The following is a 25,201-nucleotide window of genomic DNA, read 5'->3' as shown; positions in this document are numbered from 1 at the left end:
CCTGGTTTAATTTCCTCTTTTATGGGGGTCTTCTATGATTTTATTCCCGTCCGGAAAGACCATGTACGTGTTTTTCTCAGACGTCTTCTGAGAAAATTTCAGGCTGAATTACCTACTGTTTTTGGCTGAACTCTGTGGTCCTATGGCAGTTTTATTTTCGTCCAGACTCACATCTCTGAGTTTCGTCTCCTCGCATTTAATAAAATAGCTATTTGTTCACTGCCACACACCGTGACTACACGTTGGGTGCGCGTTTCAATGGAGATCCACATAAACACAATAGTGAGTGAAAATGAAAGAGCTAATGAACGTGATGTTATGTGACCAAGAAAGCCAAAAAACTCACTGGTCCTCATGTTTTTTTCAATTGCAGTCCGGATGCAAGAATTTTATCTCTGAGTAAAGTGTGAAATATTTTTCACAGATGTTTCCCTGATCATCCAGCATGGCTACAAAAAAAAAGTCTCAGTCTACAGTTGGACCATGGACCTTCACTGCAAATCATCAATCAAATTCAACGATGTTAACTATACATCACGTGTTTCTTTTGTACATGGATTTTGAAAGAAAATCTTTTTTTGTCATTTCTCATGTGTTTTTTTAAATAAGTTGTGGTTCTGACTGTTTAACTGTTCACTGTCCTGGTAAAAAAGCTCCTGTTATCTGACCCTTGTATCTGATTAGTCTTGTAGTGTTTAAACCACTTTTACGATGCCTGATTTGCAATATTTTATTTGGCTGAATGTGATTGTTCCCCAACATGCTGTAGAATTGGTCCAACCAGGTGACAGTTAGGGTCATAAGACAATACTTCTCAAAGTATCACAATATTATGTTTTAAAATACTGTATCAATTCTTAAAAGCACACCTTTTTTATTGGTGGCAGACACCAGTTTAATTCTACTGTGTATAAACCCTGTCACATCATTACTGTTCAAATCTCATTGATCTGATTGTATAAAAAGTAAAACACTGCCTTTTATAGATTTTATGGATATGATACTGTGTTTTATACTATGACAAATTCCATAAAATTCGATTTAAAAATTGCAATATATACTTTTGCTTTCACAGTATCAAAATATATTAAATCATAACCCCTGTATCAAAATATGTATCGTATCACCAGGATCTTGCAAATACACAGCCCCAGTGACAGTAGCTAAAAAAGAGAACACATTTGTGGGCGGAGCATGGAGAGATCAATTAGTGATTAAAACAACAACGACAAAAACACACACACACACACACACACACAACTGTGTAGGAGCCCAACGGGCGAAGTGCAGAACTCTGGTTAATTCAGTGGCAGTCTCCAGACTGGGTGTTGGAACATCCTGGAAGCTGCTAGGTTTCTTCTGCTGGTCTCAATTTTTGCCTCATCTCAGTCTGTACAAGACTTGGTCAGCGCTGGTTAAAGTCCACTGCAAGAGTTAAAACTCGAGTCTCTGAGTGAGAGTTAAAGTGTGGATTTGAAAGGAAGGAGCAGAAGGACTGAGCAGGAGTCATCTCTGACTGGACGACATGTGCTCCAGGGGTCTCCTCAGACACCCTTTATGTGTGTTTCCAGTTCTGTCCTTTTCCAGAGGCTTCTAGACCAGTTCATCCAGCAGAGTGCCTATACTCTGGTGCTGTTCGGCGGCTCCAGACAGAGCCTTGTTACACATGGGGCACACACACCGCACCTCTAGCCACTTCACCACACATCTGAAAACAGACAGACATGAACACAGCAGAGGTTTAGACCAACAGAAATCCATGTTTTTGCTCTATTTCAGCTCCCCACCGTTTAGAGGAACCATGAACTGGTTTATAAACCACTGACAGAATGCATACAGCCGTGGTTCTCAACTCAGTCTAGAAGGGTCCTTCAATAGGGTCAACATTTTGCTCTATCCCAGCTTCCAACTGTCTGTAATGGTGTTTTCATACTAGCACTATTTGCTTCAGTTAAAATGAACTCTAGTTTGTTTATACCCTTAGTGCGGTTCGATTGAGCAGAGGTGAAAAAAGTAATCACACTCAGGTGTGGATCAAAACACAGGACTGAGACCAGCAGGAGGTTTATTTGCTCTCAGTCTGGTTCCAAACGAAATCTGGAGCGGTTCACTTGTAGTAAGAATGTGATCCGGTCTCGAACAGACCCAGCTATTGAATATACTTCTTTTATTTGAGCTAAACTCCTGATACGGCACAGTTTAATTAAAAATAAATAAATATACTAATAAATAAATAAATATATATATATATATATATATATATATATATATATATATATATATATATATATATATATATATATATATATATATATATATATATAACTATTTAATTAAAAATAAATAAATATACTAATTAAAAATGTCATGTGTTTTAAGATGATTCGTTAAACATTAAGTACAGTACAAAAGGTTTTCTGCCTTTGCCAAGTACATTTAAACCAGGCAAATAAGTGTTTATGACTTCAACTGGTTCTTTGTGCTTCTACATGGCTTTACTGAAGAAACCTTAAAATAACACTTGAGCCAGTCAACAGGCTCATTCACAATCTCTTTCTGAACTATAGGGGGTGTGCAACACTAAACTTGGCATAACAAAAATGACAAAAGAGTGACGAATACCCAACTGACCTCCTGTGGAAGGCGTGCTGACATGGCAGCACACCCAGTTCATCCTTCACTTTAAAGTCCTCCAGGCACACGGCACACGTCTGCTGTGGAGATACACAAACAGAACCAAAGATACAGAGACCCAAAGATACATACAGCAGAATACAGTCACAGATAAACAAATTATAATAATCATGAAAATTATATTTCATCAATGAAAACATGTTTGATGCTGAAGCATTTTTAATGGCCTGCTGGAGAACATCCAGCCCAAATTTTGACAGTTTTACTCATTGACAAAAAAATAACTGTGCAAACGGTTTGGCTACAAAAATCCACATGCAGTCATGTCTCACAACTTTAGGGTAGTGCACATCTTGCTAAGAGATTGTTGACTGCTGAAAATGCCTCTTTGACATTCTTAAAAACATTGTTCCCAGTGGACAGACTTTGAAAAGTCGCACATTACTGGAATGAGAGAAGTCTGATGGTAATTTCAACAAATTGCCTGACACCTAGGTCTTTCGTCAGCCAGACACCATAACCTATGTTTGCAGTGGTGTTGTGAATGAGAATCTACAGGAGGCCCAACAGGGTATTAGAGACTCATTTCATGGTCGCAGGTTCGAACCCCTGCTCCTTCTGGGTGGGTAGATGGCGCTATCTCCCCGCATCACTCCTAGGGTGATGTCCACAGCACAGGGCGTCTGTGAGCTGATGTACCGGAACCGAGCTGCTGCGCTTTCCTCTGAGCGCGCTGGCTGCTCGGCAATGCTGCATCAGAAAAGAAGCAGTAGCTGACTTCACATGTATCGGAGGAAGCATGTGTTAGTCTTCACCCTCCTGGTGTGTTGGGGCATTACTAGTGATAGGGGGAGTGATAGTGAGTGGGTTGGGTAATTGGCCGTGTAAATTGGGGAGAAAATGGGAAAAAATTGAAATAAAATTACATAAAAAAAATCTGTACAAATTTTATATTTTTTTGTAAATGAGTGTCTTTTATCTGCAACCAAGTTGCTTCAATACTGCATCCTTACCCCATGAAGATTCAACTTCTTTGTGTCTCCTTTTAGGATGACCTACAAGACAGAAAACCTTGTAAGCTCCAGTGTGAACAAAGACCAATAACAAAGAATTTACACTTTTTAGAATTGACCCAATTTTAGAATTTTAGTCGCAAGAATTTAGATGTCCACCCAATTTAGAAATACAAAATGAATGTAAGAATAATGTCTACCATACTTTCCGCACCATAAGGGGCACCTAAAATCCTTTAATTTTCCCAAAAATCCATTGGACTGTAGCCTGCGCAGTGTAGCGCTGTAAGACGGCATTTACTAGTGCTAAATGCTGCTAACCGCGGCTAGCTCTGCAGCTAAGCACACTGTTGAAAGTGTTAGAAATGTAAGCTTAAACAGAAGCGATTTACTCACCTTTTACTCATTTTTCAGGAGAAAAATCTGTGTACATTAACATCGAGTGCTGGTTTAACTTAAGGAAAGAAAATGTTTTTTTTGTTTTTTTTAAGAATTACAATTTTGTTTTCTTAGGCCAGGGGTCGGCAATTAGTTTTGGCCGAGGGCCAGATATTTTCGAAGCCAACATGTGGCAGGCCACAAAAAAAATGAAGCAGGTAAACCCAGGAAGAAAGGTAAAAAATAAAAAAATAAACCTCACGTGGGATTGAACCCGTGTCGTCAGGATCGCGGTCCAATAGATTACCGTTCGCCTGGCCAGTGAACTGAGTTACAGTTGGGAAAATGCCTAATGATGAGAAAGGGAACCTGAGAACGGGCGGAAAAACGCGAATGGGCAAAAACTAAAGTCACGCCTAGCGCGTCAGGGACACAGAGAATGTGTGTAAAATAAAGTTCGCCAGAGAAGCATTTTATTTATTTATTTTTTTCATTATCGTTCATTATAGTTCAAACAATCTCATGGGCCAGATGTTTCACGCTTGCCTATTGCCAACCTATGACTTCTCCAGTAGAAGGAAAACATGGCGACTTACTATTGTTGCTTAAAATGCACCTTATAATCCAGTGTGCCTTATAGTCTGCAAAATATGGTAAATGCATTTTAAAAGGCTTTTCTCTTACGAAAAATGTTTTTACTGTAGCAAAGATAACAAGACGTTTTTATTTAGAAAAAAGTAAATAAGATCTTTTAAGCTAGTTTGGAGAATAAAGCACAGTTCCAGAATTTTCCTAAATGCCTCCAACAAGTGCCACACTGAATGTGTTTAATTCCACCAATTGTTTCCATGATTAAACATTATTAATGTTATAATTTATGTAAAATTGCTACTTTGTTAATAAGTTATTGAGTTATTAATGTGTATTGCCCAAATAAGGAGACTTTTTATTCTAAGTTTCAGATTATTGTCAATATAATGTAACATATGTATATATGTATGCACACTCTCTTACCTCTTTATATCCAAACCGCTCACTTTGCGCTTGGTGCCTCAATTTACTGTTAGAAAAAGAAGGCGAAGGAAAAGAGGAATTAGTCACAAAACAAACTAACTTAATATTTTTTTTTCTCATTGTAAATCATTGTAAATCCATCTGTTATGGATTTAGAAGCTAGCCAATTGCCAATTGAGCCCTTCTAACCATTTTTTTTTTATTCTTAAAATGTTTACATTAGAAAAGTAAAATGTGCTTAATTCACAAAGGCACCTCAAATAAAAGAACTTAAAATGTTAAAAAAAAAAAATCGAAAGAGAGAAATTGATGATTTTAAGGTCAGTTTCCCAGACAGGGATAAAGCCTAGTTGTAGACAGTATTTTCTCTATTCAAAATCTCTATTCACTACCCTATCTAGCTCTTTGTCAAAAGGGCTCAGTTAGCTCCTATCCGGTGAGTCAAAATAATATGCAATAAGCTCCATCACCACCAGATGTCGCTACAGCTCCTGGAAATCTTAACAAAAGCACACGCACTGAAACGCTGAATTAAGTCAATAGTCCAGGGTATTAGAACTAAGATATGTTAACAGCAGTTACTCTGAAAGTAAAGTGCAGAATAAGTGAAGTGTCTGCCTAATCAACCTGATGATTCACTGATGATTCCCACGACTTTACACCATAGACAGTCTATGCTTTACACAGCCAGAGCGCTGCCAGTCTGTCCGTTCACAGCGTGAAACCTGGAGTGTGTCTGGCATGCTGATTCCCCAATCAAGAGAAGCCCTTATTTGAATATGACTTCATTAACATCGCTTAGTGGTTCTGCAGGCAATCACTTAAAAACTGAGCCAAAATAATAAAACTCTGCACTTACTGCACGGTGTGATTCAAAGATGAAGGGTTTTTTTCGGAGTCCAGACCTCATCAGGCACATTACAGAGTGCAAAGAAGACAAGCAGCCACTTCATATATATATATATATATATATATATATATATATATATATATATTTATACAGTGGTGCTTAAACGTTTGTTAACCCTTTAGAACTGTCTATATTACTGCATGAATGTGACCATAAACATAATCAGATTTCCTAAAAGTACTACTAAAAGTAGATAAAAAGAACCCAGTTAAACAAATTAGTCATACATATTATACTTGGTGATTTATTTTTGAGGAAAATTATCCATTATTAATTTTCTGCAAGTGGTAAAGTTATGTGAACCTTCAAGATTAGCAGTGAAATTAGAATCAGGTGTTTTCAATCAATGGGATGATAATCAGATATGAGTGAGCACCCTGTTTTATTTAAAGAACAGGTATCTTTCACAGTCTGCTCTTCACAACACATTTATGAATGTATATCATGGCACGAACAAAGGAAACTCCTGAGGATATCAGAAAAAAAAGTTGTTGATGCTCATCAGGCTCATCTCTTAAGAGTTTGGACTCCACCACTCCGCACTCAGACAGATTGTGTCCAAATGGAAGAAATTTAAGACCGCTGTTACCATCCAACAAAGATCGCACCAAGAGCAAGGCTTGTCATAGTCGGTGAGGTCATAAAGGACCCCAGGGTAACTTCTAGGCAACTGAAGGCCTCTCTCACACTGGCTAATCTTTAATGTTCACCGTCAGGAGAACACTGAATAACAAGGATGTGCATGGCAGAGTTGCAAAAAGAAAGCCACTGTTCTCCAAAAAGAATATTGATGCTCATCTGCAGTTTGATACAACGTGGACAAGCCAAAAGGCTATTGGAAGAATGTTTTGTGGATGGATAAAGCTTTAATTAAAAAGCATTATGTTTGGAGATAGGAAAACACTGCATTCCAGCATAAGAACCTTATCCCATCTGTCAAACATGGTGGTGCTAGTATCATGGTTTGAACTTGTTTACAGTATGATTTCACATCATACCGACTGCTGAAAACTAATCATTAATAAAGCAATTCAAAACTAAATGCTTTACATTAGTCATTAGACAGGTTTTAACTCATAAGATGTATTTGACACAGACACCAGATCAAGCAAGGATAAAGCTTTAGAATAGGAATGTGTGAAAGATTGTGAAAAACATTCGGTCAGATGGGTGGAAACACTGATGGGATTTGTTGTGTTCACATGCTGGCTGCATGAACAATCACTGATGCTTGAGCCAAGTATTGCTTTGCAAGCTATGAATTAAACTGTATGATGTGTGCTGAGGGCTGAACTCTCTGTTAAAGTCAGGGGAGCTGGATTGGGCTCTTGAGGCCTGTGACATTATTCTACATTCCTTTAGAATGATATAAGAGAGTGAGAGAGAGAGAGAGCGAAGAAGGGAAAGACAACAGCGTATTTAACTTTACTCAAAAATATTAAAATCTGCTTCAGTATAAAACACAAAACACAGTAACACAGAATACATTATGGTCATCCTGGTTTCATGCTGCTGTATGTTTCGGACCAAGGTTAATGTGTTTGTTACATTATGTAATTTAGGCTACGTTCACATTACCAAGCTGCAGTGACTCAAATCTGATTATTTGCTCAATGTGGCTCAGATCTGTTTTTTTCATGCCTGTGTGAACGTGCCAAATCAGATTTTTTTTTAACAGATTTGAGACACTTTTATATGTGGTAATAAATGGGATAAGTATCCGATCCATGGATATGCGACGTGAATGTGAACAGTCAAATTGGAATTTATGCGCCTTTTTGCTTTTACGCATGCACTAGCAGCTTCTCTCTCTCATACCCACACATCTCTTGGTGCAGCTGTGCAGCTATAGCTGCAAAAACAGCAAAAGCAAGCTGCTTGGTTTTTCTCCTCCTTGACCTGAGCATGTACTTCAGACCAGCTGTTTCTCTCCACTCCAGCAAAAGATGCTCCACATTTGAGCTGCTAATGCATCTATTTCCCTTTATAAAACTATGTGTCGTCTCTCGAATATGAGTTTTTTTTGTTGTTGGTGAAGAAGGCAGCGTTTATACACGTATCAATGTGCACATGAGGCGTTTCAGGGACAGATTCATTCACATTACACACAGATACAGGTCTCTTACATTTGTGAATAAGAACCGCCAAGATCCAAGCAAAAAATCGTATTTAAGCAAAACATCGGATTCAAGCAATGTGGCTTGTAATGTGAACGTAGCCTAAGTCCGATAGTTCTGGTTTCACTCTGCAGGTTAGTGAGCGTACTAAAGATCTGCACTACATCCTGTCTTTATCACCTACGTGGGCTAATACTCTCTATACTTTACACTAAATGGTTCGTAGAGAGTTTCCGATTTGGCAAGTTGACTTTAGAAGGTGTTGTGCCAAATTCTGCCTCTGTGCCAGAATTCGACTCCTCTTCTTGTGCATGTGCATTATGTAAAATGCAGAATGACTATAACAGATTAGCCTTAAATTCTTTTTTATATCTTTTTAAAAATGAAATAAAATGAAATATATTTATATAACGCTTTATTTATATAGCGCTTTATTTATATCGCAAAGCTACGCTTTATAATCCTAAATAAGGGTTATCTACAGTTGCAGTAGATATAGAGATTACAAACATTATCTGCTGCAATTATACCATTGTGTAATGCACATACACATGACAGGAAACCTGATATCTGCACATCATCAGTTCTTTTTCTTTGAAAGTCTGCCTTACAATCCTTTAATTGGTTGGAAAGTCTGAATCATCTAAAACATTTATTTCAGACTTAAAAACAAAACAAAACAAAAACATGATTCAGTTAATCTGGCATTACTAGTATTATGACATGCTGGATCATTGACTTCTGTTGCAATCTAAAAATCTTAATTAGGGGTGTGCAATATCATATTGTATGACATAATATCACCAAAGATTTAATATTCATTCTGTTGCAGTAGCGTATTCTTGAAATCATCATTTTGTAATTCAATAATTTGTCTCTTTAGAGCAAAAATACCCTGAAATATCGTAATATTAATTCAGGGCCATATCGCCATATTCGTGTTCATTGCACAAATTAATTAAAAACAGAGGCCAAATTTCAACTGTATCCAAAAAAAAGGGTCATTGTGGTTGGTCACCCCAAACAAAAAAAAGTCACATATTTACTGTTTTTAAATCAAACAACAACTTGCATCATTGGCACATTTAAGGAAACAATATAATACAATAGAATTGAATAGAACAGAAGGAGAGAAACCCCTGATACTAGAATGCGCTAATGCTGCTAATATATGATATAAATAAACAAATAACGCAATCTACCTACGCAGGTGTTTAGGAGTCTATCGAGGTGAAGAACAATAGATAAGAGCTGAAAATAATAGCAGATTAAAATAGCCTCATATGTGCGCCGAATGCCTCTGTGCTGAGGTGGAAATGACCTGGGTCACTTTTCGCCTACCGGCGCGAGTGTGGCAACTTCCTGTCCCCTATCGCCTCATTTCCTCCCCATAGTGCCTTTCACACCATTGTGTTTTGGGCTCATCAGAAAGCTTTTGTTTTGTGTTTTCTTCATGTGTGTGTTATCTCTCTCTCTCTCTGTGAGTATGTGTGTGTGTTCATGTGTGTGTACCTTATGAAGTAGCAACAGAATATGAGGCTGAGCACGAAGACGAAGATCCCCGTGCCGAAGATGACCATGTAGATGTTGAGTGGCAGGTCCTGGAAGGTCACAGGTGGCATTGTGCAGGTCCTGTTGAAGTAGATTAGTCCCAAACCGCAGAAGCATCCTAAGAAGAGAACAAGAAAGTTTTAAATTAAAACCATATTAAATTAAAATGACATAAACAAGATGGAGATATAGCTGCAAGTGGTGATGTGTGAGGACCAGTCACTTATCAGCCATTAGGCCTAATGTTCTATAGGTGCAACAATTGGATTTACTGTTTTAGCTTAGACTGGTGGAGGAGAACATGCATTAAAATTGTGATGAAAAATCAGTATTGGTTTCTGCACTTTTAAAATGTATGAATATGAATGTTTGTTATTTCAGCCATTTCTCATTTTCTGCAAATAAATGCTCCAAATGACAATATTTTTATTTGGAAATTGGGAGAAATATTGTCCATAGTTTATAGAATAAAACAACAATGTTCATTTTACTGAAACATATACCTATAAATTACAAAATCAGAGAAACTGATTCAGACACTGAAGTGGTCTCTTAAGTTTTTCCAGAGCTGTAGATATATAGATTTTGATGACAATCTGCAAATGTAATTTTGCTGTTCCACTATTATGTTAAAATCATTTATATACTAACTGTGTTAAATGATCAGTACATTTTAATAAAACATATATTTGTGTATGTTTTCTGAGTAAAGATGACAGAATATTGTTTTAACTAAAACAGGTTTTAACGCTTCTTAATCTGTATATCAAGTTAGAGCGGCTTCATCAGGGTGGATCAAACCAACATTGAACTTTGCAAAAGTATTATGAATGTCTATAACAAATGTGGGTCTGAATCAGGCAACGTAATGTTTGAGTTGTTGCCAACAGAGTAATAAAATATTTGCACGGTTGATTTGATTGGCATATTGCGGCTTGATTGTGTAAGACATTCCGTTTTTGATTTGTATGAATAATGCATTTAGAAAGTCTTCAGACCTTTATATATATTTTGTTGTGTTGGGGCCTTGTGTAAAATAAAAAAAAACATGCTTTTTCTTTATGAAACAGAACATCAGATTTCTCACTTACTAAAAAGAAACAAGTGAAATTCTGCATTGACAAAGCTATTTTGTGATGACACTTAAAAATTTAGTTCTAGTGGACTCTATTTTGCTTTATCATCTTTGAAATGTGTCTACACCTTCATTGGAGTCCACCTGTGGTAAATTTGGTTTATTGAACATAATTTGCAAACTATTGGTTTTGACTTTTTAATGAATTAGCAAAAATTCAATAGGGGGTATTAATTGGAGAATGATGGTAAAAACTTTCTTTTTGTTTTTTAGCTCAAGGCAACTTACTAAAACTCAATGTAAAAAAGTGAAACAATTTTAAAACTTCCTCAATACACTTGTATATACACTGCTCAAAAAAATAAAGGGAACACTCAAATAACACAATATAACTCCAAGTAAATCAAACTTCTGTGAAATTAAACTGTCCACTTAGGAAGCAACACTGATTGACAATCAATTTCACCTGCTGTTGTGCAAATGGAATAGACAACAGGTGGAAATTATTGGCAATTAGCAAGACACACTCAATAAAGGAGTGGTTCTGGCTGATGTTTTGGTCAGTTTTGAATGTTGGTGGTGCTTTCACACTCGTGGTAGCATGAGACGGACTCTACAACCCACACAAGTGGCTCAGGTAGTGCAGCTCATCCAGGATGGCACATCAATGCAAGCTGTGGCAAGAAGGTTTGCTGTGTCTGTCAGCGTAGTGTCCAGAGGCTGGAGGCGCTACCTGGGGACAGGCCAGTACACCAGGAGACGTGGAGGAGGCCGTAGGAGGGCAACAACACAGCAGCAGGACCGCTACCTCCGCCTTTGTGCAAGAAGGAACAGGAGGAGCACTGCCAGAGCCCTGCAAAATGACCTCCAGCAGGCCACAAATGAGGTCATCTGGGACATCATGTCTCGCTCCATCCACCAACGTCACGTTGCACCACAGACTGTCCAGGAGTTGGCGGATGCTTTAGTCCAGGTCTGGGAGGAGATCCCTCAGGAGACCATCCGCCACCTCATCAGGAGCATGCCCAGGCGTTGTAGGGAGGTCATACAGGCATGTGTAGGCCACACACAATACTGAGCCTCATTTTGACTTGTTTTAAGGACATTACATTAAAGTTGGATCAGCCTGTAGTGTGTTTTTTCACTTTAATTTTGTGTGTGGCTCCAAATCCAGGCCTCCATTGGTTAATAAATTGATTGATTTCCATTGATGATTTTTGTGTGATTTTGTCGTCAGCACATTCAACTTTGTACAGAACAAAGTATTCAATGAGAATATTTCATTCATTCAGATCTAGGATGTGTTATTTGAGTGTTCCCTTTATTTTTTTGAGCAGTGTAAATGGAACACCAGAATACACTTGCTTGTTTAAGTGTTACTTAACAGGCTATTGGGAAATACATACAGCTCTGGCAAGAATTAAGTGACCACTTTAGTTTCTCAATCAGTTTCTCTCATTTTGCTATTTATAGGTTTATGTTTGAGTAAACTGAACATTGTTGGGTTATTCTATAAACTACGGACAACATTTCTCCCAAATTCCAAATAAAAATATTGTCATTTAGAGCATTTATTTGCAAAAAATAAGAAATGGCTGAAACAAAAAAAGATGCAGAGCTTTCAGACCTCAAATAATGCAAAGAAAAAAATTATAGTAAATAACTGTGGTTTTTATTCACAATTTTCATGCATCCTGGCATGTTCTCCTCCATCAGTCTTACACACTGCTTTTGGATAACTTTATGCCACTCCTGGTGCAAAAAATTAAGCAGCTCGGTTTGATGGCTTGTGATCATCCACCTTCCTCTTGATTATTTTCCAGAGGTTTTCAATTTGGTAAACTCAAAGAAACTCATCATTTTTAAGCGTCTCTTATTTTTTTTTCCAGAGCTGTGTAACAGATTCATTAGATTCATGGTGATGGGCCAGTTCTAAGGAAATTTAGCTCTAAAAGGCCTAACCAATTGAAAAGTCTGCTGTATCTAAATAGATACCAGCATACGATCAGTGCTAGACAGTTTTGTTTCAGTGTGTTAAAATTGTTACATTTTTAAACACACTTTAGAAATAATATAAAATAGAATGCAAATCTTTAAAGCTAATATAGCTAACTGTGGATTTCCTGGGTCAACAAGCAGGTGTTCTGTGACTCATGACAGATGAATAATCAGTCAGTCACTCTGGAGAGCACACGCTGAACTCGTCTCTGCAAGCTTGAGACAATTATCAATCCAGCTGCAGTTATTTAACAAGCAGAACCAGCACATGGGAATATATAACAAAGCAGCTCATGCCAACAAAAAACAGCATATGTTGTGTTTAGAATGCTGGTATGCTGGGACTGATACCAAATCAGCATAACTGTGTGTGTGTGTGTGTATTTCACTGAAAATATGGTGATTTTTTTTTATAATTTTAATCAATATTGCAAAGAAAACTTTAGACTACAAATAAAGACTCCCACCTTAATCACATATCATTGCATCTTTTGAATCATGCATCTACCCTTTTATGGCAAGCTGCAAGTAGTCGTGAACATTCACAAATTGGTCAATTCTAGTGAAAACTGGCATTTGACAAAAACAGCTTAACTTTACCTAAACTAAGTGTGGAGACAATATATAAAAAATATTAAGTTCTGATGACATTTTTTGCTCTTGAGTCCGAATTATTTGATTTTGAGAATCTTCAAATACAGAATGCTAATCCTATACTTTGGCGATACAGTAAAAAAAAAAAAAAAAAGAACCCATCTAAGTTGCCCTTTAAGATTTTTTTGATATTCATTTTGTTTATTGTTGAAACAACAATATCAAAGCAGCCAATTTTGAGCACAAAATAAACAAGTACTAAATGGCGATATAAATTATTTTAATTTAAATATGCATCTTTCCCTAAATAAATGACCTAAAAAATCATACAACATCAAATTCTGTGATTAATCATAATTAAGATCATGAGTAATATTTTTAAATGCTGATAGTTTTTTGTTTTTCTTTTGGAGGGAGAAACAGGGAGAGTAATAATAGCGTGGTGTGGTTTAAGCATGTCAGACTAGATTTAGACTAGATCAGATTTTTTTTTTCACTTATTATAAAATATCAGAATAGTTTTAATGCTTTTTCTAGAATACTGTAATGCGCTGATTTAACGATTTAAGTTTAAATTAGAGTTTTAATAGACAAAAAAATACTAGTGAAGCTGAATATATTGCATTTGTTTTTACAAATTCCAGCTAGGAAACGTGTGTGCACGTGTGTGTGCTCGCACGAGAGAGTGAGAGCGTTCGCCCAAGAGCCTTTCAGTGCAAGCTGTTGCAATCTCAAGTCTGTAGTGGACTCGTGGAGTAACAACACAACACTACCTTTTTAATATATCAGTTATCCGGGTCTTTTCCACCCAATCCTTTGAAAATTACATGATCGGTCCTGATTTCCGATTACATGACTAGATCGGGGACATCCCAAAGTAAAACCCTTGAATGAAAAACAGTATGAAGGTTGTGATACCACTAATGTTACTTTCTTAAAGGGATGGTTATTCCAAGATGGCATTGTTGGACAAAGAATTATTGAAAATATTTAAATAGCTTATACATAAAAAAATTATAATAACAGTAATATTGTTATTACACTGCACTGCTGTAATGCCAAAAATAAACATTTCTTACATCAAGAAAACTGTGGAAAATGTACAAAAAGTGAATGGTAACATTATTCTATATTTTTAATAAGGTGTTCATTCAGAGTGAATATTTTATACGTTTTTATGAAATGTAAACAACTATGCAAAGGACAGAAAAGGGACATTATATAGATATAACCCCAACACCCTACATTTCTCCAATTTGCAGAAAATTAAACTAATACAATTTTTTTGATTACGCTTTGCTCAACAATTATTCAGTATGAAAAACACAGATGTTGATTTAAGTTACAGCAACTGTTGTTCACTGTTAGACCCTGTGTGAAGCTGCACTAGGATTCAGTTTGCCTGGTGTCTCAATGTATGTGTATGTGTGTGTGTGTGTGTGTGTGTGTGTGTGTGTCGCTCTTCCTGGCCCGCAGTGGGACACTGCACTCTTTTGTAACACATCTGTGATCACTTGGCTCTGAACCAGATCCCACTTCCCTCTTTGCATTCACATTGAGCAACATGCACACAAACACACATTAACACACATTAACACACACACACTGACACACACGAACACAATTATATTCCACACACATTCACATACTTCCACAGTGACACACAGGCTTACTTCATAGGCTGTGTCACAGGCTCTTTTTGCCATGGTTAAAACCATCTCCAGACCTTTGACCTCCTTACCACTAAGTGAAATAATGAGGGACCCACCTGGCCATTGGACAGCTGAGTGGCCAAATGTCTAATTACTTTTGAGCTTTAAAAAAAAGGGTTGTAGGAACAAACTTTTTCAACAAGATGCAATTGAGCTAAGCATGGGTTGACCCATAGACTGTATATAGCTGGACAGAGCATCGTCTCTCAAAAGTGAAGCCACCACAGGTCGGGCACCCCCTGCTGTTCGGCTGCAGAAAGCTGTGTAACCCCATCCATTCCCATAGGTTTCAATGGCAAAACAGACAACTCTTAATCACGTTTTTTTCTAATATACTGTAATCCTACCTCCTTTATTTAAACGCAACAGCTAGTGTAACCTCTGCTTATATTGTCAAATTTTTGTATCCCTACAGAATTCGTTTTTTAAAACGTTATTCAGCTCTATTCAAAAAAGGTGTGGTTATTGTAAAAGGGCTGGTTATGGGCGGGACCAATAACAGACCGTCATCTCCGCTCCGCCCCGCTATGCAGTCTGTGACCACGAGGCAGCCCTCAGGGGCGGGGTTATTTAAATGAGTAGGCTGCTATCCACAATCTTTCTCCCTCCTTTGGACTCTACTGCGCAGAATCGGATGTCAGGATCGCCAACATGGCGGAAGATTTTGGCTTCATTTTCATTGAATGAATGGGAACGGCGACACGGCGTCCATCTTTTTTTACAGTCTCTGGGTTGACCACTCCCTAATCACTCACATCAGCCCAAGCTTGTGTTTTGTGGGAGTGTTTAAGGTCGCTTAAACGTGCTGTTGTGTGGGTGTGTAACGGCATGGCCAGTTAGCATGCTGGCTAATCTAGCAAGCTTCCTATTGATCAGCCATCCTATTAGAAACACCAACAAAATTCACTGCTTTCTTCCACACTCTTTCAATGGTCATGTAAAACAGTAAAAAAGAAGTAACTGCATTTTTGAGCCTCTTTTTAATGTTTAGAACTACACTCCTGAGAATAGAAACGAAGTGCTAAAGAAACCAAAAATTTAATTCAAGAATTTGTTAGGTCAATTGGTTTAGAATGTTGCTTTACTGTGTACTTTTAATTATAATTTTATTTCTATTTTTTATTTGCCATTTCCATTTTCTCCCCAATTTACATGGTTAACTATCCAACACATGCATTAGAACAACCCTATCACTAGTGATGCCTCAACACCAGGAGGGTAAAGACTAGCACATGCCTCCTCGAATACAAGTGAGGTCAGCCACCGACTCTTTTCTAACTGCTGCTGATGTAGTATTACCGAGTAGCATCATAACGCGAGGAAAGCGCAGCGACTCGGTTCCGATACATCAGCTCACAGACGCCTCATGCTGAGCGACATCACCCTTTGGAGTGATGTGGGAAAAGAGATCTACCAAGCCAGAGAGAGCAAGGCTAATTGTGCTCTCTCAGGGCTCCGGTAGCCGATGGCAAGCTACATGACCTTTACTCTGTACTCTTTTAATTAATCTTAACTTGATTTATTGCTTGTTGCCGTGTTACTTACTGCTTGTCACTAAATTTCAGCTACATATCACTTCCTCTCAAAAGGAAATGAAGCCTGCCAGGGTGAACACGGGGTAAGAGGGGTATAAAGACCCCCAGCACTGAGCTCTGAAAAAGTGAAACTGCCAGTACATTTTTCGCACAAGTTGGAGAGCCAAAACTGGTGATTCAACACCTAAACTCGTTCTCACTGATGTTTCTTGTGTGGCTGGATGCAGTCAGGTCCACAGCAATGTTCCAATATCTAGTGTAAGTCCTTATAGGTGTTATCCAGCCTTATCAAGTCATCAGGTTGCAGCTGCTAGTATTCGACACACTAGAAGAGGCAGCCGTTCTGGACACGCTTTCAGGTGAAGTGGGTTTGTTCTGAGAAAATTCAATAAACATCCAATTTTGTTTCCCATTTGTTTTGCTCGGCCTTCTTCCTCAGAGCGCTTTCTCTCTCTCTCCAAAGCTTTAAAGGCTCTCGCGCCAGCAGGTAGCAAAACTGCTGTCACTTAATGTCAATTTCACACAGAGAGCGCTGCATCCACTGCTGGACTAACTGGACTCCCTGTGTGGAGAATCAATGGCAGGAAAATAACAAACAAACAAAAGTGTGTAATGATGGTCTTACTCTGGCGTTTCACATGTGTTTGTCCACAGCAGCTAACGTGCTAAAATTGAGGTCGTAGGCCTCAGCCAGTTGGGAGCTTCACAAAAACAGAGGCTTATAAATAACTGGACAGACATTACTGAATGCGATAGGTATGTTTTTCCAGATGTTTTCAGCAAGGCATGATTTTCTTTTCCTAATGAAAAGCTAAGAATATCGCCCTACTTTCTAAAACATACACAAAATTATGCAAAAAAAAAATAAAAATAAAGATAAATAAATAAAATCCAGTAAAATGCTAAAAAAGACCTTTAGTGTGTTCATAAAGTATATATATTGTTGGACAGACTTGACAGAATAAGCACGAAGGGTAAAGGATCAAAGAACAGTTTGGCCCAATCCCATTTCTCTTTTGTACCTTTATCCCTTGTTCTCGAGCGTTACACTTCTGATTGAACCAGATATGTTGTCAAAATAAATACACACTAGGAGTTACAAAAAAAATCACTGCCCTGCCAGTTTGTTGTGATATTGGTATCTTGTATCTCTTTGAAGCGATGAGTGCAACAATTATTAACTATCATGCAACCCTACTTCCTCTGTGATTAGCTATTCGCTAGCTTCTGGTTAAAATTTTCCCTGTTCCACCTATTTATAGGCAAAAATCAGTTCAAGCGTGGCCATCTTTGCAACACCACAATGCAGTTATAATCTCTTATACAAGACCAGCCTCTTATATGTTTTAATAGGGTGAATACTCTACAAAGGACAAATTAACATTTTAACAATATGTGTTAAATCACTGATAAAATGCTAAAAAGCGTGATTGTTATGGCTTGCTATGGCTACTGTGCTTTTCCAGATCCCCTCATGAAGGCAGGACTTTCCTACTAGCAAGGATATCTTCGCCACTAGAAGCATATGCAGCAAACTGATTGGCTCTTTTTGTTGAATGATAGAACTTTATCCTTGAACCAATGCTGGGGTTGTACTTTATAAGGACTCTCAAGCATATTTCTACTAACATATTTTTCAGACTATAAGGCACACTTAAAATAATTAAATTTTCACAAAAATCATCAGTGCGCCTTTTAATCCGGTGCGTTTTATGTATGAATTTTACCAGTCAGGTTATTAAGGAGCAGTAAAGCCACTCCACTGAAGTGCAGTGTTATACAGGAGTTTCAGTTTCAGTACCATTAGGTTTAGCCGCTAACCACTATTTCTTCGTTAATAGGTGAGCGTTATTGGCCGGTAGCCTGCTGCTAACCCCGGCTAGCACTGCTAGAGCACCATTAGCATTAGCCTAACCAAGCTAGCTCCAATATTAAAGGAGAACTCTGGTGTGAAAGTGACTTTGGGTGTAGTAAAACATGTTTAGAGTTCTAACCTTTTGTTGAATAGCCCACATCAGCTCTCCTGCAGCTTTCTGAAATCTAGCGATTTTGTGCAGTTTGTCCAAACAGGCTAGAATGAGTTTTAACAGGGCATATTTTGCCCCTGCAGATAAATTGCTTTTTACACTGTTATCCAAGCTCAATGTAGCTCCACGCCTTATTGGTAGAATCCGGAGAACCCTGACATTTAAAACGATGCATCAAGAACTTTAAAAGTGCACGAAGTTTATTAAAAAACGCAGCGTTAGCTACATCTCCAGATGCCGCCATCTTAAAGAAATTGTGATCAGAACAGTGACGAAAAGGCACAAACGTGTGAACCATTTTGTTTTCTTGTCTCTTCGCTTTTTTGATATGCCGGCTGAAGCTGTAGTCCGAGCAGAGCACTTATCCCGGCCATGTCTTCATGTATACAGCATGTACTTCCGTTAATATTATGTGCTTGTTCCTCTACTGATCATGACTTTAAGATGGTGGCGCCCGGAGATGTAGGTTACGCTACCAATGAAGTGTGGAGCTACTTTGAGCCTGGATAACAGTGTAAAAAGCAAGGGGACAATATGCCCCATTAAAACCCATTCTAGCCTGTTTGAACAAACTGCACAAAATTGCTGCGGGAGAGCAAAGGTGGGCTATTTAACAAAGGTTGGTACTCTTCATGTTTACTACACCAAAAGTTAATTTCACACCGAAGTTCTCCTTTAATTTAACAATGGCTAATTTTCTGTGTGGTCAACGTGTCAGTCTTTTTATTCGTGTGTCATTAAAATCTTTGTGACTATCATTTACCGAGCATCTAAAAAATAAAGATAAAATTTTATCTTGACATACCTAATCTTTACACCACTACAAGTCACTGATGGCAGGTTTAGCCGCACAGCAGTTTTTCTATACTGAAGTACAGAGTCACGACTGCAGTGTAGGTTTTTTTTTTCTTTTCTCATGTTAAGTGTGTGTGTGTGTGTGTCTGTAGGACACGCCCATGAACGGAGCTCATTCTGCAGGCCCGCTGACCTATATTGCCAGGCGCTCCAGCATGTTGCCAAGACAACGTAGTGTGCAGTAGGAAAAAGATGGGTGCTTCCTGTTCTTAGGATAGTGATCACGTCTAAGCAGAGCATCAGTGGTGGCCAGCGTCACTAGGCCTTTCTGATGTTAGCAGGCTAAATATGTCCGGAGGAAATGAGCTGCAGGACAATTATGTTAAATGCTCTGTACCAGTTAGATACCACTGGTGTGTTCTGTCTGTTCATGAAGTAAATTTCAACTATTTTGCCCAATGCCTGACCTGATCTTCACTGACGACTATTTTAGTAGGACACAATCTGCTTGACGCGCATAATTGGAGAATTAGGGATTCACCGAATATTTGATCCCCATTACTATTTGGTGGAAAATGGCAAAGTTTAGTTCAGTCAAATATGTTAAAAGACTAGTTTAATAAAAAGGCTAAAAGAAACAAATCTAGTACTACTACTAATACTTTTCAGGAAGTGTTCCAGCAGAATATTGCAAAAGATCTTACAGTGGCATTACTGAGAGCATTACCTGAACAGAAGCTTTAAAGTGCATTACAATGGGCATTATCCTTTATCCCTCATTTTCTTTTTTCTTTTTTCTTCAAATGCTCAATTTTAATGTAGCTATTCATTCGTCTGGAGTGGACTTTTTTAAAATTATGTGTGAATGATGCAAAATACTGGAATAAGGAAAAGTGTATTTTGTCTTAAACTACATTGATATATTGCGAAAAACAAATCTTAAAAAAAGACTAAAAGCTACAAATATTATAAAGAACAATGTATACACGTTCAGGCGTTGTCATTTATGCAATGCTGCAACTGGTAAAACTGATAAAAATCTGCAAAAAACTGAGTATTTGACTTTATGCCACATGAAATTTTTGTTTCAGACAATTTTCATTGTGGTGCATCTCCAACTAGAACCAATACAAATTCTCAAAAGGTGAGAGTTGATCCTCATACGAAAATATCAAGACTAAATATCAGTTTCTCAGGCCATAATTAAGCTTAATCCTGAATTGAAACTTTCACTGCTTTTGAAAGATGAATCACCATTGATTTTGCAAACCAGACTAAGCTTAATTAGCGGCCACACATACAAAACAAGTTCAGTATCTATTTTCTTATAAAACTGACGGCATCTTTAATTTAATATAAAACAATATAAATTAAAAAGTGTTTGTGTACATATACATACAGGACTGGAACTATATTTCCCTATATATCAGAAAATCCTGGTGACTGAATTTCCTTCAACTAAAGTTACTTAAATAAACAATATTTCAAGTAGTAAAAGTGTATTAGGGTTGGATATTATTTTATCTTTAATAAGCCATCAAAAGATCTCAAAATATTACAAAAGCATACTGTATTGGTGGAGGTGGAAGATACACAACTAGCGTAAAAGTCTTGCATTTGTGTAGCTTTAATATAGTCTCATCCTATACTATTTTTAAAATGAAAAAGAAAAGTTCTTTTAGTCTTTAAAATGTTAATAAATTTGTGTTTTTTCATACAATTAAAAAAAACAGCTGTGATTTAAGAGAGAGAAGCTGGTTCATTGGACCGATCAACAATGGTGATGCCACAGCCATTCATGGCCAGAAGTTCCAGACAGCATAGTTGCCTTGCGCTCTCTGTGTGGTTTGGATGACCTACTTCTCCTCCCATCACTGTGCACTACGCATTATGCAGGCTATACTGGGTGTCTGTAATAATTGTAATGTAACACAATTGGGAATTAGTGGTCTCCTCAAAGCATGTGGAGCTGTTTAATGAAAATGCATTGGCCACGGTCATAGCTAGTTATGTGATGTGGAAGAAATAAATGCTAGCTTTCACTCCAGCACTGGAAGCATTATGATAGGAAGATATGGGATATCGGGAATTCTTGTTAGTGGATATAAACTCAAAATGACTAAACTGGAGAGATTTGGAACAAAACCATCAAAATAGGCCTTCAGTTGTTCCTGGATCCAACTGTTCACCTCAAAGAGCTAACTTACTAGCAAATGCTTAGTAGTGTGATTTGATATGGAATTGAAAAATAAAGAAGCATTGCTCACCTCTACAAGAAAAAGCAAGTGACTAAGTTGTTTAACTCTAAAAACACTCAGCTTTGGGCCTAATGAGTCAGTGTGTTGCTTTGCGGTCCTTTAGTTCCCACTGTGTTCCTTTTGTAAAAAGCAGGGCAAGAATAAAAGCGTGCATTTGTGCTCTTTTTCAGCGCAACACATGAAATATTCAAGCCCCAGGAGAGCGAAAGCCTCTCATCAGTACTTTCAAGAGAAATATAGAATGACCCATAAATATAAAAGGAGGGGCCTGTGGACATGTCTGATAGTACAAGCTGCAAGAATGTCAATGAACTCATGTTAGTTTAACTTGTTAGTTTGCCAGTGTTGGAATCCACATGCATGCTACATGACCACAATTGTGAACAGAAATTGTGGACACCTGGTGCTCTAGGATTTCATCTGAAATCAAAAGAAATTAAAAGGGATTTTGTCATTCTTTGAAGCAGCAAAAGCCTCTACTCTACTGGGAAGGTTTTACACTAGATGCTGGAACATTGCTGAGAGGACCTGATTGAAAGGCAAGAACATCTGTGAGATCTGAAAATGGAACCCCAGTCTGGCGTGGAATGAGTGACGTTGTTACCCACTACACCACATCAACCTTGGAGCCACTGTGCCTTTAAGGCTGACATACTGTACACAAATAAACTCTGCTTTGATTGGCTATCCTGTATCATGCCTCATTGTAAAGTATGTGTCTAAAATAAGTATTTTTTTATTGTTACTGAGAAGAATAACTTGCAATAAATAGAAGAACTTTATTTAAAGCAATTTAAATAACTTTACACACTTGTTCACTTTATCAGCCTTAAGCTATTATACAACTATATTTGCACTACTGCTATACAGGTTCTGTTTAAACTTGTACTGTCATTCCCTCTTTAATCACACAAACCCCCCTTCACTACTGTACTATTGTCTTTTGTCTCATGTTTGTCTATCTGTGTGCTTTTTGTATTGTACATATAGTTTCTCCCATTCTTTTATATTTATAATCTCATTTTGTGTGCTTGCTGTAACTTTTGGGAAGGAGAGTAACATGATTTTAATTCTCTGTATGTTCTGTACATATGTACTACTGACAATAAAACTACTTGACTTGACTTGACTTAGATTCTGACCAACATGTGGTATGGTTTTTGTTTTGAATATGGTATGAGTAGAGTATGAGTTTTGATGGTTTAGCTGGTCTACAGGTGTGACCAAAGGGTCAACCATCCAAGACTAAGCTGGTTGACCAGCATGACAAACAAGCTGAAGATGGATGACCAGCATGACCAACAAGCTGAAGATGGTTGACCAGCATGACCAACAAGACCACAATTGTTGGTGGACCAGCAGGACTGGCATTGATGAGCATGACCAAAATCAAATGCAACACACACTATGCTAGCCAAGGGCTGGTAACCACCTAACTTACCAGTATAAAGTATATTTTTCTGGATATTCAGCTTTTTAACCAACAACACCATCTTAGATTCTGACCAACAGGTGGTATGTTTTTGTTTTGAATATGGTGTGAGTGGACTATGATTTTGAATGTCTACAGGTGTGATCACAAAGTCAAACATCAAGACCAAGCTTGTTGACCAGCATTACCAGCAAGCGGAAGATGAGCATGGCCAAAATCAAATGCAACACACACTATGCCAGTGAAGGGCTGGTCAACCACCTAGCTTACCAGTATAAAGTATATTTTATCTGGGTATTCAGTTTTTTTATATGGTATGAGTTAAGTATGAGTTTTGATAGTTTAGCTGGTCTACAGGTGTGACCAAAAAGTCAACCATCAAGACCAATCTGGTTGACCAGCATGACCATCAAGCAGAAGATGGTTGACCAGCATGACCAACAAGACCACAATGATTGGTGGACCAGCAGGTCTGGCATGGATAGTCATGACCAAAATCAAATACAACACACTATGTCAGTCAAGGGCTGGTCAACCACCTAGCTGACCTGTAAAAAGTGAAAAATAAAATATTTTAATCTGTATATTCAGCTTTTCAACAACCTTGACCATTAAAAGACCAACTTAGACCATCAGAAAACACCTACCAATAACAACAGCTGGTCTTGACTTGGAACTGGATTGTTGAGCAGGTTCATCAACACAAAGACCCCATTTGCAATGCATGAGTGATGAGAGTGTGAGGAGTGTTGAGGTTCTCAGGCACTGAGCATGGACTAATAACTAATGCCTAAAACCCAGCGTGGGCTAGAAGGTACAAACTGCCATTATGAGCTGTAGAACAGAGGAAATTTGTTCTCTGGAATGGCTTACCGTTACACCACTGAAACGGGTGCATCAATCCTCTCGTTTGCTTCCCCTGCTGGAAGAAAGAGAGACAGAAAAGAAGGAGGTGGTGGAGAAGAAGTAGAGCACCGTGTGTTTACATCCAGAGAGCCGATGCCCCTCGCCTTTCAGCCGCGCTGCCCAAAGAGCGAACCCACTGAGAAGAGTCTGGACTCATTCTGGAGGATCTGTGAGAGAACCAAACACCAGCTGAAGAAAAAGAAAAACGAGAGGAGGAAAAAGAAAGAAAACCCCTCAAATCCAGACTCGCCACCAAGTTCTGCTCGCAGCATCCAGCTGCTACAGCTGAGAGAACATTTCTCTGAGGAAAAACAGAGCGAGCACGAGCCCAGCCCCTCTACTCTAACCCGGGGTTACCTGTCTCAGAGAGATACAGAGAGTTAACTAGTGGAGCTCCTTCTCTCCAGTCTCTTCACTACAGGCCCTCACAACACAGTTAATAATAATCGCTGGCATCCATTGAGTACCGAAGAAGATCAGCGTGTAGCCCCGCCCCCCGGTATGACGAACGGGCAAACAGTCCAATCAGCGCAGCCAATCGGGTTCGCGAGTGAGGACACAAACAAGAAGTAGCTATTGTTAACGTGCTGAGCAGAGCTTCAGTCCTCCAGCTGCTGAAGCTGATCCACACAGATACACGTTTTATATACATTTACTGATTTATCTTCTTTTAGAACTCCTTCTCCAATATCTTTAATGTACTCAGTTCATCAGAAAACTAAATATTAATACTATTAAATTAATAATAAATAATAATAATTAATGTGACAGTAAGAAATAAAAAAAAGAAAGAAAATTGCAAGAATTTGCATTTTGCTTTTGATCTTAAAACGTTCTAAGTAGAGCTTCACGATGCAAATTGTGAGAAAAAGACATGGGAGCAAGAGACAAAAGATTTTGTGCAGGCATTTTTTTTAAAACAACAATTTTAATTGAAATAGGCTGTTCATCAGCTGATAGCGAGTAACGAGTAGCTCCACCATTCTTGTTAATCACTTGTTAAACAATCGTTGAGGCATGGTTGTTGCGAGTGTTTCCAGCGGTCTAGATGGAACGTTGCCTGAGGTGTTATAGATGGCTTCACGAAGGGCATCCAGTGCCTGGAACTTCCCTTGCCATCCATCCCTAAATGTTCTTAACCAGATTTAGATAAGGGGACACGCAGGAAGGTTCAAGAGAGTGACAATATTCTCCTGTAAGACGTCGTCTGCCAGGCGGGCATGGTGTACTGCAGCATTGTCCTGTTGAAAAA

At 38.2% G+C, this 25,201-nt stretch overlaps 1 protein-coding gene across 2 annotated transcripts; it reads right to left on the bottom strand.

Annotated features, from left to right (window-relative positions):
* Nucleotides 1–59: 59 nt before the first annotated feature.
* Nucleotides 60–24,447, bottom strand: rnf122 (ring finger protein 122). 2 transcript variants are annotated; one of them, XM_049486102.1, is made up of 7 exons: nt 24,307–24,446; nt 23,917–24,116; nt 9,579–9,735; nt 5,040–5,085; nt 3,648–3,689; nt 2,632–2,714; nt 60–1,708 (listed from the first exon to the last, which is right to left on the bottom strand). In XM_049486102.1, exons 2-7 carry the CDS (start codon nt 23,939–23,941, stop codon nt 1,594–1,596), a joined length of 468 nt encoding a protein of 155 aa, XP_049342059.1. In that variant the 5' UTR covers nt 23,942–24,116; nt 24,307–24,446; the 3' UTR covers nt 60–1,593. The 2 variants fall into 2 exon arrangements, with proteins under 2 accessions (XP_049342059.1, XP_007231563.1); XM_007231501.4 differs by having other exon boundaries at nt 2,632–2,711; nt 23,917–24,447.
* Between the last annotated feature and the right edge of the window lie 754 nt (nt 24,448–25,201).

This window comes from Astyanax mexicanus, chromosome 12, assembly GCF_023375975.1.
Source record: "Astyanax mexicanus isolate ESR-SI-001 chromosome 12, AstMex3_surface, whole genome shotgun sequence".
NCBI lineage: Eukaryota > Metazoa > Chordata > Actinopteri > Characiformes > Acestrorhamphidae > Astyanax > Astyanax mexicanus.
This window is presented reverse-complemented; position numbering and strand designations above follow the sequence as displayed.

Bases quoted from the DNA above. Each gene is read 5' to 3' on its own strand.
- rnf122 (XM_049486102.1), bottom strand. From the start codon at position 23,941: ATGCACCCGTTTCAGTGGTGTAACG. The intron at 5,086-9,578 runs GTACACACACAT...TTTTTCTAACAG, and splicing joins TTCTGTTGCTACTTCATAAG to TAAATTGAGGCACCAAGCGC. The intron at 1,709-2,631 runs GTCAGTTGGGTA...GTCTGTTTTCAG, and splicing joins CAGCACGCCTTCCACAGGAG to ATGTGTGGTGAAGTGGCTAG.